This window comes from Saccoglossus kowalevskii, chromosome 21 (assembly GCF_978046115.1).
Source record: "Saccoglossus kowalevskii chromosome 21, keSacKowa6.1, whole genome shotgun sequence".
NCBI classification, from domain to species: Eukaryota; Metazoa; Hemichordata; class Enteropneusta; family Harrimaniidae; genus Saccoglossus; species Saccoglossus kowalevskii.
Window position 1 is genome coordinate 10320348 of NC_140661.1, and position 16428 is coordinate 10336775.

Sequence of the window (16428 nt, forward strand, 5' to 3'; positions counted from 1 at the left end):
GGAACATAAGCTAACTATAGCCAAGTTTGTATAATTTCGGACGGGAATCAATGTCAGAGCTGTATATGGCCAAAGAAAGAAAGAATGTACCAATCTATAGACATTGATGTGAACAGATTTAAGACGAAAATGGCCGCCGAGGTCTCGTCAGGTGAGAGAAACACAAGTCTCATGGCCTTACTCGTTCTCAACAAGATATCGGCACCCATTGTGTTTTAGGTCTTTTTGAACTTACATGTTTTAACTCTAGAAGAAGACTTCGGGATAGGTCAATCTTATCCGTATTTATATGCTTGACAGCCACAACAATTCCCTGAATGTAACAAAATATGTTTTTACAAACGTTATACACAATGTATAGCTTAATCGGCAACGTAAGTACCTATCCATAGCAATATATGCAATATATGTCATGATATGCGCTGCCCATATACCGGAAGTGCGCCATTTTAAAACTCCCAGGGTATATAAATTATATACATGTTTATTGAACATTTGTCAACCTTGAGATCAGATGAAAGAATACTAAATGACGCAATTACCATATACCTTATACGTTGCAACTGTCGTGAACACTTGCCCATGTTGGACTGTACCGTCACTGGATGCACGTGACTGTGGCCGCTAAAGTAAAATAAATAAAACAGTAAATAGTGTGCAGAGACAAACAATATATTAACTATTTACATTTGCATCAGTTTATATGCAGTGAAATATTACTACTTTTGACTACAAACCACACTGTTCCATTGTTTTTTTGCGACAGCTAATTTTTATTGAAGAATACTTACTAACCAAATCTTCAACTGGGAATACTAATGCGTTTTGAAGCTCGCACAGAACGAATAGAAAATCACTCACGAACAGGAACGTGCATTGGTGATAACAGTGTGGGCGTGTACATTTCAGACGCGTATCGCCTAATAACTACGTGCAATACAAAGACATTATGTTGTTCTTTGCTGTAGTTGTAAAACGTATACAAGTGACTAAAATGTCGACGAAGTGTACATATAGTCCTATTAATGTACAGATGAATGGGGGAAATACACATGACTAAAGCTTGATAGAAATGTAAAGTGGGTGCACTTATTGCTTATCGCGAAGACGCTACTTACTACATATATGTACACATGGATTAGAGTGAGTGGTTCTAAAAACATCGTATGTGATTTGACGAGGGATCAGAGTGTATTTCAAGCGAATTTAGTGAGCTAGTTGTGAAATATGAGACGCTATTGTGAAATGAAATAACATTCGCCGGCTTAAACGATGAATGGCGAAATACGCAATGCACAGTATATTCATTTCAATACACTAGACAAAATATATCAAAGAGAGTTGTCCGAATATTTTCTGGAATATTAGGATTAGTTGAAGTAGATTTATTTTAACGAAAATCAATTAAACTGTGACATGCGACATGTGGACTAGGCATTCTTTTAATTGTGAAGTTCGTTCCGCACGATGAAATGCAATCATAGTATAAAAACGTAATTGTACACGTATATGTTCTTTGACGTATTATACGTAGACAAAATGATTGACAGCACGTCTACGTGGCAGGATTTAGATAATGATTTCTTGATGAAAAAAAATGTGTTATCCTACGCCCTCACAACACCCCTCTATGCCGCGGTGTTTCCTATACTTAATAGAAATATATTATTTTTACAATTATCGAGAATTTACGTTAAAAAATATATATATATATATTCACGAAGCTGGAAATAATGTAGAAAATATGCAACTATTGTTGTCGTTTATTCTTCAAACAAATGCTAAGCACTGCTATCGACTTATATTGCTATCATAAACGGCAGTGTGATCGACTGATAAATGCGGTCGGTAACCACAAACTACTACGGTGTTATTTGGATACTACGTGAGAAATGAATGTAATATAATCACCATCAAAGACAGCTTAGATGTGGAGTGGCCTTTATCTCCTCTAGCAAGTATAACATCTTCCCATTTTATCTTCCAAGTCATCTCTGACAACTCCTTTTCTAATCTGTATCGTCTACGTTAATTACATATACGATTGTTTAGTATATACAATATGTCGTCATATACCGTCATGCATCATTAGGACACGCCATCTAGCGACGAAGCGCTATTGCAACGTCATAATGGCGCAGACGGGCGTAGAGAAAGCAATTCAAAAATACGAAGATGATTGTTTTGTTGTCATTGGTTAATAAGAACATCTCTAAAAGAAAAGCATTTTCTTTATACTCGGACGCCCACAGAGCGATTATTTTGTTTATGCTCATTTATTCAATAGAAGGTCGTCGTCGCTAAATGGCGTACTGAAGATCGTGATCTGCACGCGTACTTGCCTGTACATCAGAAACGCGATAGTACCCATTACAATTAGTATAATGCCACCAATTGAAAGTCCAATGATTCCAGACAATGGGAAGGAATCTACAAAGATGAACAATAGTTAAAAACATATTACGCGGCTTTCTAAAAATGTAAAAAAATACCGCGAACAACGTTTGTAATACATTGTTTACATAGATTTAAAACGCACACTAAAACGATAATCACCGTCCTATGCACCTATGAAATATTATGAGGTTATTACGAAAATAGCTCAAAGTATGCACGAAGACAGTATAGCCGGAGTATCGACCGACGCGCAGCGGCGTACTGTCTGAGAGCATACTTTGAGGTATTTTCGTAATAAGCTTATTATTATTTTACATCTTTATCTTTCAAGGATACACCGGCCAAATTCTGGTGGCAGCGATATTTGTTTTTATTATTGGAGGACGCTTACGCGCGTGATCATTCCATATTTAGAATTCGTATTTCATAATATGGTAAAATGAAAATACCCTGTACCTACTACCGCAAAATTACGGCACGCTGTAACTTATGGTGTTACGGTGAGAGATGTATAATAATATGAGGTTATTACGAGGATACCTCAAAGTATGCACGAAGACTACAGCGAGAGTGTCGACCGACGCGCAGCGGGGGTAATTGCGACGGTGTACAGTCTGAGTGAATACTTTGAGCTAGGCTCGTAATAACCTTATTATTATACATCTTTTCTTTTCAAGGATATATCGTGGGAATGCCGAAATACAAAATGTTTAGAACAGAATCAGCGAACATCTTTGTGTGGAATCAGCGGTCAAACTCTGGTGGCAGCCATGTTTGTTTTTATTATTGGAGGACGCTTACGCGCGTAATCATTCCATATTGGAAATTCGCATTTCCTAATATGGTAGAATGAAAATACCCCCGCTGTAACTTATGGCGTTGCGGTGACAGGCGTATAATAATATTTAATATTTGCATTTTATTTGCATTAACATGGAATGTGATTAACATGTCAATAAAAATGGAAGGTAATAATCGGCTCAGTACAATATCAGACGTATTTTACCATTGCATTCAGGTTTCTCGCCATAGAATCCACAATACGGTTCGTCCGCCGGAGGCCCCAAAGACCCCGCTGGCCATCGTATCGATTTACCAGGTACAAGATCGAACGCTCCATATGCGCCGAAATAAGTAGCAATGACCTATACAGAAAATATGAATTTTAAAAATATTAATTTAGGAAAAAATACACATTGAATTTGTATCAAAGAAAGAATAGCATATACGGGCATGTACACATTGTACAAGTAATCAATACTGCTCTCGAATTTATTGTTTACCGCCATGTCGAATTTCAGCGGCAGTTGTTTTGGTCATAGTTAAAGGGCGGTAGTCGTCGCGCAGCGCGTGTTCGAATTCCATGTAAACAAACAATGTGTTTTACACGCGTTGTGTACGTCGCTATGAGTCCCATATCAAACAGGACGCGGCGCGACGACCACCGCCCTTTAAGATAGGCGCAACAAACAACGCAGCGTATGGCGTGTACATGAATCGACAAACGATGAATTATTCAGCCACTGAAACCAACGAACCTTGACAAAAATATGAGTAGGCTTCTACTTTTAGGTCAAATTTAATCCAATCAATTCGAACGAGACGGTCACGTGGCACCATTAGCGCGCATGAGCAACACAATTTCCCTTCATTTAATAGGTCCACTAATCGCTCACGTTATTCTATAATCGATTGTATTTGCACATAAATTCTGTGCAATTTCTCTATTCATTGTTTTAATGTTTAACCTACAAATTAAAAATAAGAACAAGAGAAAATAAGATTTCACCTCGAATTGTCCATTCTCATTCATATCTAAGAAAGAGAAATCGGAATGGCGGTCTCCATTTGCATCCATGACAATATCACCGAGCACACCTATTGAAAGACGAAATCGACACTGGAATGTATTTTTTAAAATCGGATGGAATTTCCCAATATTTTCGTTTAATTGAATTCAGACGTAACCCTGAAATAAAGTAAGTTATTCAAACATAAAAACATACAAATGAAATGGTCTTGAATGATGACAACAATGACAATTGACTTTAGTTTGCTGACTATGATGGCGCTATGTTTCTTTTGACGTGATGTTTTAATAAATATATGGCTAATATCAGTGTCCCCTTAATACATTGATTATAATGTTACCTTTGGTATACCTGTTGCATAATGTGACAAAAAAAGCCAACCAATTGAAGTGATGTTGCTATGACAACGTTATCTTACAACGTCTCTGTAAAACATATCAGTCGCAGATACCTTTGAAAGCAATGTTTTGTGCAATTCTTTTTTTATGAAATGGTATATAGTTTTTTTTTAATTATGCAAATCTTACTGCATTTCCATGTTCATTACAGTCTTAAGTAACCTGCCATTGCAACCACTCAGTATATTAGGAACGCATTGTTTTCACTGAACGTAGATAATCACTAAGGAAACGTGCCCTTTTACAGTTGAGGAAATCAAATTCTATGTTAGTATGCCAAATATTACTACTTATGTTGCAGTGCAATGCTTTTAAGGAGTGCTGAACCGTGTACGCTTATAAGTCACTTATATTGTAGACACACCAAAATTGACCACTGCGGCGTAAAGAAACCATATAGTAAGTCAGTCGGTTTGCTATAATTTTAGTAATACGAGTTTCGGGTCAATGAAATTTGCTCACAATTCTGCGTTTGTGCTGATCAATCATTTAAAATATAATTTAGACACGATATAGTGTTGCCATGGCAACCTGTAATAGAAAGTATGTAGTTCATATGAATTATATGGTAAAAGAACAAGGTTACCACATAAACGGTACTGCCGACGTTATGAGAATACTACGTTACAGTGTTCGTGGAAATGTCATTATGATCATTGAAACTTAACTTGATGTAAGTTGTGAAAAAAAACATAACTTAATAACGTAATGTTACTCTAATAAAAAACACAGTAATTATAAAAGCACAACAGATTCATGATTTTTAGCTAATTTAGCTAATGAAAATTAACAAATAGAATGAAACATTCATAGAATAAAAAAAGTGTTTCTGTTACTACAAGTTTCATCATATCATATCATATCATATCATATCATATCATATCATATCATATCATATCATATCATATCATATATTCAAAGATATTTATATAATAACCATGACCACCCCTGTTTTAAGTTCACAGACTACTTTTTTATGCAAGCGAGCAATATGTCATATGCAAGTCAACTTCTATGCACCACTATCAAAGCACCTTTACAAAGATTGCCATTATTTTATTATGAGCTCCTCCAGTGTTGGAAATCTGTAGAGAAAGTGCGTAAGTTCAATGATAATAACGTAACTGATATTCTTAATGAGCCACTGTTTAACAACCCACTCATCATACATCCCATACGAAATGAGCCTTTTGCGCTCAGACATTTTGTTGACGCGGGAATAACCAAAGTATGTGATTTGGTATCATAAACGAATAAAACTTGGTTGGAGGCCGCTGATATGTCGGATAAAATTAAAATCCATTCCGAGCGTATTCTCCATCTCAGTATCAAGGTCATTCACGATTCTATTCCTACCAAATGGAAAGATACTATCAACACCTACTTCAAAGGGAATGGGAAGTGTAATCAACCTCTTTCACATCATAGCTTTGAACTGCACTTTTCTGATGAACTAAATTTGCCACTATATAAGTTTGAAAAAGGCGCAATCTATAAATATCTAATACGTGTCCAGTCAATAACACAACACTTACAAAAACTTGACACTGTTTGGCGGGACATCCTTAGTCTGCCTGAAAGTGCTAAACCCAACTTCAAGGATTGCTATGAAACACCAGTCATTAACAAATATGGGGATCTGCAGTGGCGTATTGTCCATGGTGCCTTTCCAACGGGGAGATTTCTGTTCAAAGCTCGTTTGAACAATTCAGATAAATGTCCCTTTTGTGATGAAGTTGACACACTTCAACACATTTTTTATGATTGTCCATCAAATAGCGCCTTACTCCATTATTTTAATAACATCGCGTCGCGACTGCTTCAACCAGATTTTCGCATTCCGATTTGGTGGTTCACTATTTTACCACCCCATCGCTCAAAACACTTTATGTCGAGCAAGGCACAAGGTTTATTTTGTTTCTTAGCGTGCATGGCTAAGGTTGCAATTCATGTCAGCCGTCGTAATAAAAGGCAAAACAAAGGATCGAGTGAGCCTCTGGACATTTTTATTCAAAGTATTAAGTCGAGGCTTGAAACAGAATATGAATGTTTCCGGATCATGAACCAACTGCCTGAATTTGAGATTATGTGGACGGTAGAGGATGCACTATGTAAAATCGAGGATAACACACTTCGCATTCTACTGTAAACATGGCAGGTACGATATATTTAAAGCAGGAAGTTGCTTTGTCTTGTTGTTAAACATCGATACAAACGAACATCATTGTATTTACAAACTTAGCACACGCACAGGAGCCAAGAGTTTTGTCCTCTTGGTGGGCTATCATTGCACACACTTACAGCAGCGCATATATGTTTTATGTTACTTGTTTTAAATGTTTTGATTTTCCCTTGGAATTTGGCAGGGGGGTTGGTACCCCCTTAAGTGCGAACCGGTGTCACCGGCCTGCCTACGGGGTTCCAAGGTGTTTTTGTACTGTTACGTGATCGTCTTTTATTTTATTTTACCCGTGAACCAAAAAGCATCATATCATATCATATCATATCATATCATATCATATAACTCATATATACGTTCATAGTTCGGAAGGTCAGCCACTGTGTATACAAATGTATTGGACAATTTAAAATACAAACGAAACATTTAACTCAATTTAAGACCCAGATGAATAGAGTTATCACAGTTTATTGAATATATAAACACGTTAACTGGCATCGAGTTGCAGCATCAATGCATCTCAATAAGACGACAATGATATCTGATAACCATTAGTATATAATTAAAAGCTCGTATTTATTAATTTCACAGAAATACGATATAAATAGACAAAATGTATATAATCCGACGGGATTGCATCTTAGTTTGACATTAGCAACATTTGATTATCGCAATCATACTGTATAGACACATTAATTTGTTTATATATTTTGACAATTGGGCGGAAATGCCTGGAACTAGAAATTTTCATTTTAACTGATTGCATTTATTATAATGTATTGTATAGACTTTCGCACACCACGGGAATAGATCCAAATCGTGACAAAGATACCATAAGACGGACGACCATGTTAACTATCTTGCTCGTTCTAACTCAACACCGGATGTTAAACGATATGTTCGTCTCCAAATAATCAATAATAATAATCTTTATTATCCAAATTTATTAATATCATTTAACGAGAAATAAATCAGTAGTAGTGAAAGATGTAGTCATTAGAATAAATAACCACGAATACAAAACAATGGAAAGAGAAAACTTTGGATAAAAGCAATCTGAATATATCCCAAACACTAATCTAGTCAGATCTTTTGACTAGTACCGGTAACTAAAATTTGTATATAGCTCTAAACTAATGGACAATACAAAGTATTACATCTGATAATGGAAGGTAAATAAATAAATAAATAAATAAGATGTATAATAATAAGGTTATTACGAACATCAAAGTGTGTACGAAGACAGTACAGCGGCAGTATCGACGGACGCGCAGCGGAGGTCGAGTCGATGAGACAGTGTACTGTCTGAGTGCATATTTTGAGGTATCTTCGGAATAACCTTATTATTATACATCTTTTCCTTCTAAGGATACATCATGAGAATGCCAAAATCTAAAAAGTTTAGAACAGAATCAGCGAACTTTATTGTATAGAGTCCGGTCAAACCCTGATGGCAGCCATGTTTGTTTTTACTATTAGAAGATGCTTACGCGCGTAATAATTCCATATTTGGAATTCGTATTTCCTAATATGGTAGGATGATAATACCCCGTAAAATACCGCAAAATTACGGCACGCTGTAACTAATGGCGTTAAAGTGACAGATGTATAATAGTAAATACTCTCAAAGTAAGTATTGTGTGTGGAGTTTTTCCATGAGTAAGGTCATAAATATAGATAGAAAGAAAGAATAATTTGTAAAGCTTAAAGATTTTGAGTTGTTTAAAAAATCGGTTCAGAGGGCGCGGTGAAATCGGAGAATGGTACAATTCTGTCGGTCGTTGTGTGATATTTCATACTCTCTAGTAATCAAGGGAGAACACCCTTCGAACTCGAAGTTTCCAGATAAACATGACATTTATTCGTTGCTCAATGGGTACACTTTAATTGGTTCCCAAAGGGTTAATTACTAGCTCACACCAACATCTTAACACAATCACATCGGTGTCTATTTTCGAATTTTTGTCACCCACGGCAAAATCGACATCGTCAAATTAACGATTTCCGTATGACGTCATTATTACCGAACATACATTTGGTATAATTATTTGTAAATTATTAGGTCTATAGAGAACCTTTCCACTGTTTGGAGCCGTAACGTTATAATCTATTGCCTATACTTACTATAGTAATAATGTCTCAAAACATGTTGGCTTGCAGCACATTTATATATCTATAGTTTTGGATGACATGAAGGTCTGTTTGATCGATATACATCACATAATTAAGTAAGGTTGTAAGGGCGAGTCAATGAAATTCATATTTAATTTTTTTCAAATTATATAACACAATTCCATGCGATTGAAATATATAATGAAAACAATTTGAGAAGTGTATGCATAAAGTTTTCCCTGACCTCGAATGTACGTTTAATTGCTGGTCGATACGGAAGTGTTTTTTTTCAAAAAATTTAGTACTGCGCACGCGTTTATAGTTGAGCGTGAGCGCATGCGTGGGGAGTTGCGCATTTGTGAAAATTATCAGATACCTATATTATTACCGAGTTGAGGGATGTATTGCATGGTTATTTGCCCATTTGTAATACTCTCACAGTTTTGCTGTAATAAAATGTAATATTTACTCACCTTGAAATGTTCGGTTCCACATTCTATGAGAAAATTGTACACCATCTTTGATATTTCCACCATCTGACAAAGTTTCATTCACGGCCAGTGAAAACAGAAGTACTGCGTCGTGGAACGATCCGATGTAGTAGTTGAACTGAATCATAATAAATACAAGTGAAGACAAATAACGCTGTTTGCAGGGTGATACATATAGTACTAATTAAAAGAATTATTAAATCTTCAATAACAGATCAAAACATCTAGAATAAATAACACTCAACGTATACATGTACATTATTTTCAGCAACTATCGGCGTGGCCAATAAAATGTAATTATATATCGCCAAATACACTACAGAATAAAAATAATACAAGTTCAAACGTTCGAGGTGCAAAACAAGTTACATCACATACATGCAAGACCCATATTTCGAGCTTAAGAAACAAAAGGTCACTACACAGTTGACATGACATCGTTTTTCATGTTTCACTCTTCAAACTTGAAACATATTTGATTGAGCATCTTTAAAACAGGCGACTACTATTACATAGACTACTGAACAAATGTGATTTCTGCGGCCTTGGACTTGCCGCAATCACTCGGCTGCTCAAAAAATGAAATTAGCAATAGACGTCACATGACACCTCTTTCAACCCCCTTTGATATATTCTGCTGTTGGCTTTCTCGGAATTCTCTAGCGTAATTAATTCCACTAAAAATACTCACACAATTATCTACTATATCATTAAAAAAAACGTTGTCAGGTCACCCATAAATTCTGACATTTAATCGAACTTACATCGTTATCTTGGAAATCATAATTAAACATCTCAATCGATCGCTGTTTCACTTCCTCTGCAAACACTCGGTACTCTTCGGTGGATGGTACAAATAACGTCACGGTGTTTAGTGCCTCGTATGCCACTCTCGCTAGATCATCGTATTCATCATCCATATACCAAGTGTTTTCACCGTAATACTTGTAGGAAACGAGGTAGATGTTGAAAAACGCGTAGTCGCCGTTAGTCATTCCACGTTCTTGTGCCTTGATGAGTAATTGTCTGACCGCACCACCGGAAGCAGCGATTATTACAACTAGAATAACAAAATAGTATTGTAATTATTAACATGATATGAAATAAGGATGGACTAATGCTTTTTTTTTTTAATTTGACTATTTATACCAATTAGGTGAGCATTGCCTACAGCAAATATCGAAACGTATGATAAAGGTAATATCCAATCACCTAGACGCAAATAATAATTGCCAGTCATTAACAGTTGTGTTCCTATCATTACAAGAATAGTAGCGCTGTTATATAAGGAGTGGAAACGGAAGTTGTAATCTCTATACAAAGCAAACCCATTTCAGGAACACATTCATATATTTGCAGATTAAAGTATTTAACCGAAAAATAATATTTGTTTTTGCCAAACAGAGATAATTGACCCAAGCTTTCATGACCCACGATACCTGTAAATTAGAGTAATAAAGTTCTTTGCTGCCTTGTTATTTCTATCTGCTTTATTGTCGAGGCAGGATAATGGGAGCCACTGCATTTTGCAAAGATATACCCTAGGGGAACGGTGAGTTATTGCAATGTTAAATATCCACAGCTGTATATGTACATCAACCGATTATAATATCTGTACGACAACCGGGAGCTAAAACATCGTAGCCTGTGGTTATATTATCCATTAATAAAATAAAGGAAGATATCAAACACGTAATTTGAGATTGACACTAACCTCTCAAAAGGTTGTTGTCATATAGCAAGACAAGAATATGAAATACAATTTGGATTATAATGAACAGCGCGGCCCCATAAATTACCCAGCATTCCTGATGATTTGTTCCATTTGACATTGGTTTTCCGAAAATATTGTTTTGTTGGCTTGCCGTTTTGGACAATTTCGTAAAAAGTATACTGTATTTGTTTCTTAACTGCTCGTTTCAAAATCTGTCGAAAACAATTTACAGAGGGGCTAGAACGTAGTAAATGTTTGGGGGAATATAATCACATCACATAACATAATATAAGTACTCGCCCTCGTCACTTAACAGTTATTTTTATACATCTGTCACCGTAACGCCATAAGTTACATCGTGCCGTAATTTTGCGGTATTTTACGGGGTATTTTCATTCTACCATATTAGGAAATGCGAATTCCAAACATGGAATGATTACGCGCGTAAGCCTCCTCTAATAATAAAAACAAACATGGCTGCCACCAGGGTTTGGCCGGTCTCCATACAAAGAAGTTCGCTGATTCTGCTGTAAACTTTTTGGATTTCGGCATTCCCATGATGTATCCTTGGAAGGAAAAGATGTATAATAATAAGGTTATTACGAAGATACCTCAAAATATGCACTCAGACAGTACGCTGTCGCATCGACCTTCGCTGCGCGTCGGTCGATACTGCGGCTGTACTGTCTTCGTGCATACTTTGAGGTATCTTCGTAATAACCTTATATTATGCATAATGTTTGTTTCATTTAATCAAAAACAGAACCAGGTGCTGGAGATTTATATAGCATGATAAGTTTGGTTTACTGTTGACAAAAACACTACTTTCCTAACAAAACGTACAAACCATTCCGCAATTTAGAAACAAAAATGAAAAAATGTATGTCAGAATACATGAGGCATATTCACGAATAGCTGTGTGATGGTGATATTAACTAAACTTTAACCTCAGACACTGTGTAATCAGAATACATTCATAAAATTCAATATTTATATAACAATATTTATTGCGGAACAAACAATGTATATATGCGGACAAATACATCAATACAAACAGTCATTCACATAGTTTCTATTTAACGTGGTGAATTTGATCACTCCCAGAATAACTTATAAATGTATAAAAAAAATTTGGTGATGCTAAACAATATCAAATTATATATATCCCAGTAATTTCCCACTGTTTACAAATCTAACTTACTTTAAAAACCGCTCAAATCTATATGGGGGGGGGGTCGTTCCCTAAAATCACGCTATCAAAAGAATCATCTAATATTTTCCTTGTTTCATTGATTCCTTGGCAGGGCAGCTGCTTCATAACCTGTTTGCGTTATCTGGCGTTGAGGATGATTGCTTTGAAAAATTCGTTCCCGTGGCAATATAAACCAGATCTACAGTTATATAAGACATTATTCCATACCTTGCCGAGTGATGCTGCTCACAGACACAATATGTCTACAGTGTGTCAGTAACAATGTCAATCTTAATAAGTATATGTCATACATAGTATGTCTTTCCTTTAAAATATATTATTTTTTAAAAATATTTCAGCTGTTTAACTTGTAAATAGGAGCCTGCTATTTAAGACGCCGCCAAATCTGAATCAATTCAAATTAACTGAGCTGAACACAATTATTTTATTATAGTAAATTTGCGTATTGAAGTTTTCTACTAAAGCATAGAATGTGCGTTCGTTATGTAAATTGTTTCCTTTACCTCGGCCTCTAATAAATATGCACCTGCTACATATTTGGCTGTCTTGTCTAAATCAAATTAAATTCACTGAACTGTTAATTAAAGCAAATCGATGTTTATTTCAATTTGTGAATGTCTTAAAGCACAATACTGCATAATACTAAAATGAAGAAAAGAAAGCAGACTTCAAAGGTTCGAAAATAATTGCGTATATTTTTTATGGAATACTGGCGTTATCTATCGTCACAATCAGTGCTTCCAGTCAAGTCGGAATCCTGGTATACCAAACTATAAAAAATAATACTTAATAACAGTGTTATAGTACTGAAAGTATTGACTAAAATGTGATTGAATATGCCAAATAACCAATTTAACCAACGCTGTGAACGTATTTGCTTGTTGACGCACTATGTAATGGGCACTGTATGCGCTGACTCGTTTTTGTGTAAACATTTTAACTACACTATAGAAATTGGGAGAGCAGTTACGTCAACTTTTCCTATTTGATTTCCTATCGATTACGTTGCCGGTAAGATCCGTTCAGGGAATAATATACAGTATAAAGTTTAAACGATATAATAAAAACAAACAGTAATAAATTAAAATTATCGAATTGTGCAGACGTTTCAGTTTAGACCATATTCTCAAATGGTGCCGAGATCTTGTTGAGAAAGACTGAGCCACGAGATTGGGTTTACCCTCAAATATTGTCCCAGTCGCTGTCCCAATCGACTCTAATGTGAAGTCCACAGTTGACGTAGCGGTTGAGAATGGAGCACTATTTATATTTGGGGCAACAATCCCTCGCGTGACTCTCTTTCGTAATGAGATAACAACTGCATGTGCAAAGTTTTTATTCAGATAGTGCAAATACAGAGCAATATAATCACTGAGTTTATTTGCGTTTTGTGAAGGTCATCACATATTAATTACATAACTGTATAATATGTTGAACCTAAAACTTCACAGTTACAGTTATTTGTTTACATTAAAGTGCATGTAAATATTGATTTTCAATCACTATGCTCCCTGCTTTTATACATACAAGCCCCAGTAATAGGATACTATTAAGAGCTTTTCATTCAGGAAATACAGTATTCAATGGTCAGTAACAGCGTACGTTAGTTATTGTAGTTGGCACATCGCTATAGGCACTATAATTATCAGATGTGTAATTTTGATCGATATCCAATTCATTACGTTTCCTAGCCGGGACCCACGCTGCGAATAATTGTACGACATACAATCAATTTGTGAAAAGGTGTCTGAATTGCTTCCGCGGGACTAAAATGTGTATGTAATGGAGCAACAGTGCTGCCTGATTTGTTTTTAAATTGTTTACTAGGGGAGGGAGGCCAAGATAAAAAACATATTTTTTTTCAAAAATTAAACCAGTGTTTGCTAGTGGGCCGTGAAACACGCCGATTTTCTTTTGCGTCAGTGAGAGTCTGATTAATTTGGTTAACAACTTGCTTATTACGGGGTCCTTATATTCATGGATAACAAACTCAGGTGTCATATTAGATATTACGCCGCGGCCTTTCATCGCACGTAATACTTTATGAGAACGTTGAAGCACGCATTCGTTCCAGTGATTTTTTTTAGGAAAAATCAAACGTAGAATTCATTTGACCCAGCTAGAACAGCAAATAGTCATACAGTCATTTAATTATATTTCATGCACAGTGCTTGCTTATATAACAACGCAGAATAGAATACGACACATTTATTTTACCATTATTGTTATTAGTAACGTGATCGAGGTCTACACCAAAGATGTTTCAATCTCCAAATAATTTTACCCATGCGCGTTTGTCCACAGCTTTATCTCGAACATGCCCTTACTGATCACGTTTACATTACACACATATATATTACATCTTCGGAAACATATACACGTGCATTTGTTTTGTTTTGTTTTCAAATTAAAAGTATTCAAATGGCGTCCTTTCTACGACTAATAATTCATTAAATCGAGAAATTCTAGAATTTCGAAATCATATCTTAGTCGTATGTTTGACAGGTTTTGTTTATACTTAGACATGTATTAACATTTCGCTTTATTGTCTGCCATTCTCGGATATGTCTGAACCGATGTACTCGTTTCATCCTCCAATGCAAGGTAGCCAAATGACAGCCATTTTGTGCTGAAAACTCATAAAATCGTGCGTTTCTGGGGATCTCATTGACATCATAGAAAATTAATACAGGTCATTTGGTTTCACAAATCCGACTCAAAATGACCGAACGAATCATACATAATATTACACATATTCACATACATTTGTTTCAAGAGCCAATTCAATACGGCCGACTGGTGGCCATTTTACTGCCAGTATGCCCACAAATCAAGCATTGTGCACATGACTTTAATCTGAAATATACGTACATGAATTTATGTCATAGTCCAATCACGATTGTCGATTTGGGACTAGGATGTAGCTAAACAGAATGAACCAACTTGGTGGTTAAAATGTAATTTGAATAATTACATTTATCGAAACTGAATGGCTCAATACATTTTATCGATAGCAATAAAACTAAAAATAACGACGGTAACCAAGAAAACATGGAAACCAAACAAAAAGCGGCAGTTTTGTTCTGACAGGAAACTGCCTAAAATTAAATGTTTGGAAATCAGGGTGTTACCTACATACGGAGTGGCAGCTCTCACCCATAAGCACATCACACAAGTTGTGCGAAATGTGAAATTGCGATTTAAGTAATCAATTAAAGTATGTGAAATAATGCAGATAATGAGACACTTAAACAATAATTTATATGACCCTTCACGTGACTCTAGTTTATTTCACCGCAAGAAATGAACAATTATTTATTGCATCTGAGCGGATTTAATTAACTTATTTTTAATGTGTTTTTGTGTGAATTTTCGGGACATTTAAAGAATACGTTTTTTATCGTAATAAATAGATATGCATAAACACATATATAAATACTTACTTCTTGCTTCTTGAGTTGCCTCCGTGAGAATTTCATCATAGTCGGGCTCAGCTGATTCGTTAATGTCCACCCCATATACAGCATACCCATCAAGCTCGGCGAAACCATTCAAGACACTGTTACCCATGATTTTCCAAATTACATTATCTGCTACAATAACCGACGCTTTCATCCAATTGAAATGTTTAAACACTCGAATAAAAAAGCTAGAAAGGGATGCCGAATTAAAAGAGACACGTGTCAGGGTCCGGTATACAGACTTTTGGATGAGCTGCTGTTCCGTGGCAACACCGGAGACAACGGCGAGATTCCACACCTTTGCAAGCCGCGCTGTCGGCTCCGTCGCCCAGCTGCACCCGGGGCCGATAAACGCGTCGACATCGTACTCGTAGTACAGATGCGCTGCCGCAGCGGGACCATAGTCTATCGCCGGTGTACACTCTGCTCCCGTATTTTTCCAAATGTATGACATCGTAAAGTTGATGTATCCACCATGTTGGACACGGCGCTGCACCTCTTCAAATGCGATGTCAATACCAGCCAGTGCTCGACGCGCATCGAATGGTAGAGTTCCGTTGACGGGAAGTAGCAGTCCTACCGTTATATGTGGCACGTCGTTACAAAGCGCCGACCAATTGCCGATCAAAGTATCAATTACGACAGCAACCAT

The 16428-nt window shown here is 36.2% G+C and overlaps 1 protein-coding gene across 1 annotated transcript in view; it reads right to left on the bottom strand.

The window, feature by feature from the left end:
* The window catches only part of LOC102803279 (atrial natriuretic peptide receptor 1-like), a 29349-nt gene extending 12921 nt beyond the window's left edge, over window positions 1-16428 (bottom strand). The window contains exons 1-9 of the mRNA XM_085495438.1: window positions 15759-16428; window positions 10153-10448; window positions 9371-9506; window positions 4187-4275; window positions 3404-3542; window positions 2343-2430; window positions 1912-2023; window positions 550-624; window positions 236-313 (exon numbers count right to left, since the gene is read on the bottom strand). Coding sequence (XP_085351564.1) covers window positions 236-313; window positions 550-624; window positions 1912-2023; window positions 2343-2430; window positions 3404-3542; window positions 4187-4275; window positions 9371-9506; window positions 10153-10448; window positions 15759-16428 — 1683 coding nt within the window. The remainder of the gene's footprint in view (window positions 1-235; window positions 314-549; window positions 625-1911; window positions 2024-2342; window positions 2431-3403; window positions 3543-4186; window positions 4276-9370; window positions 9507-10152; window positions 10449-15758) is intronic.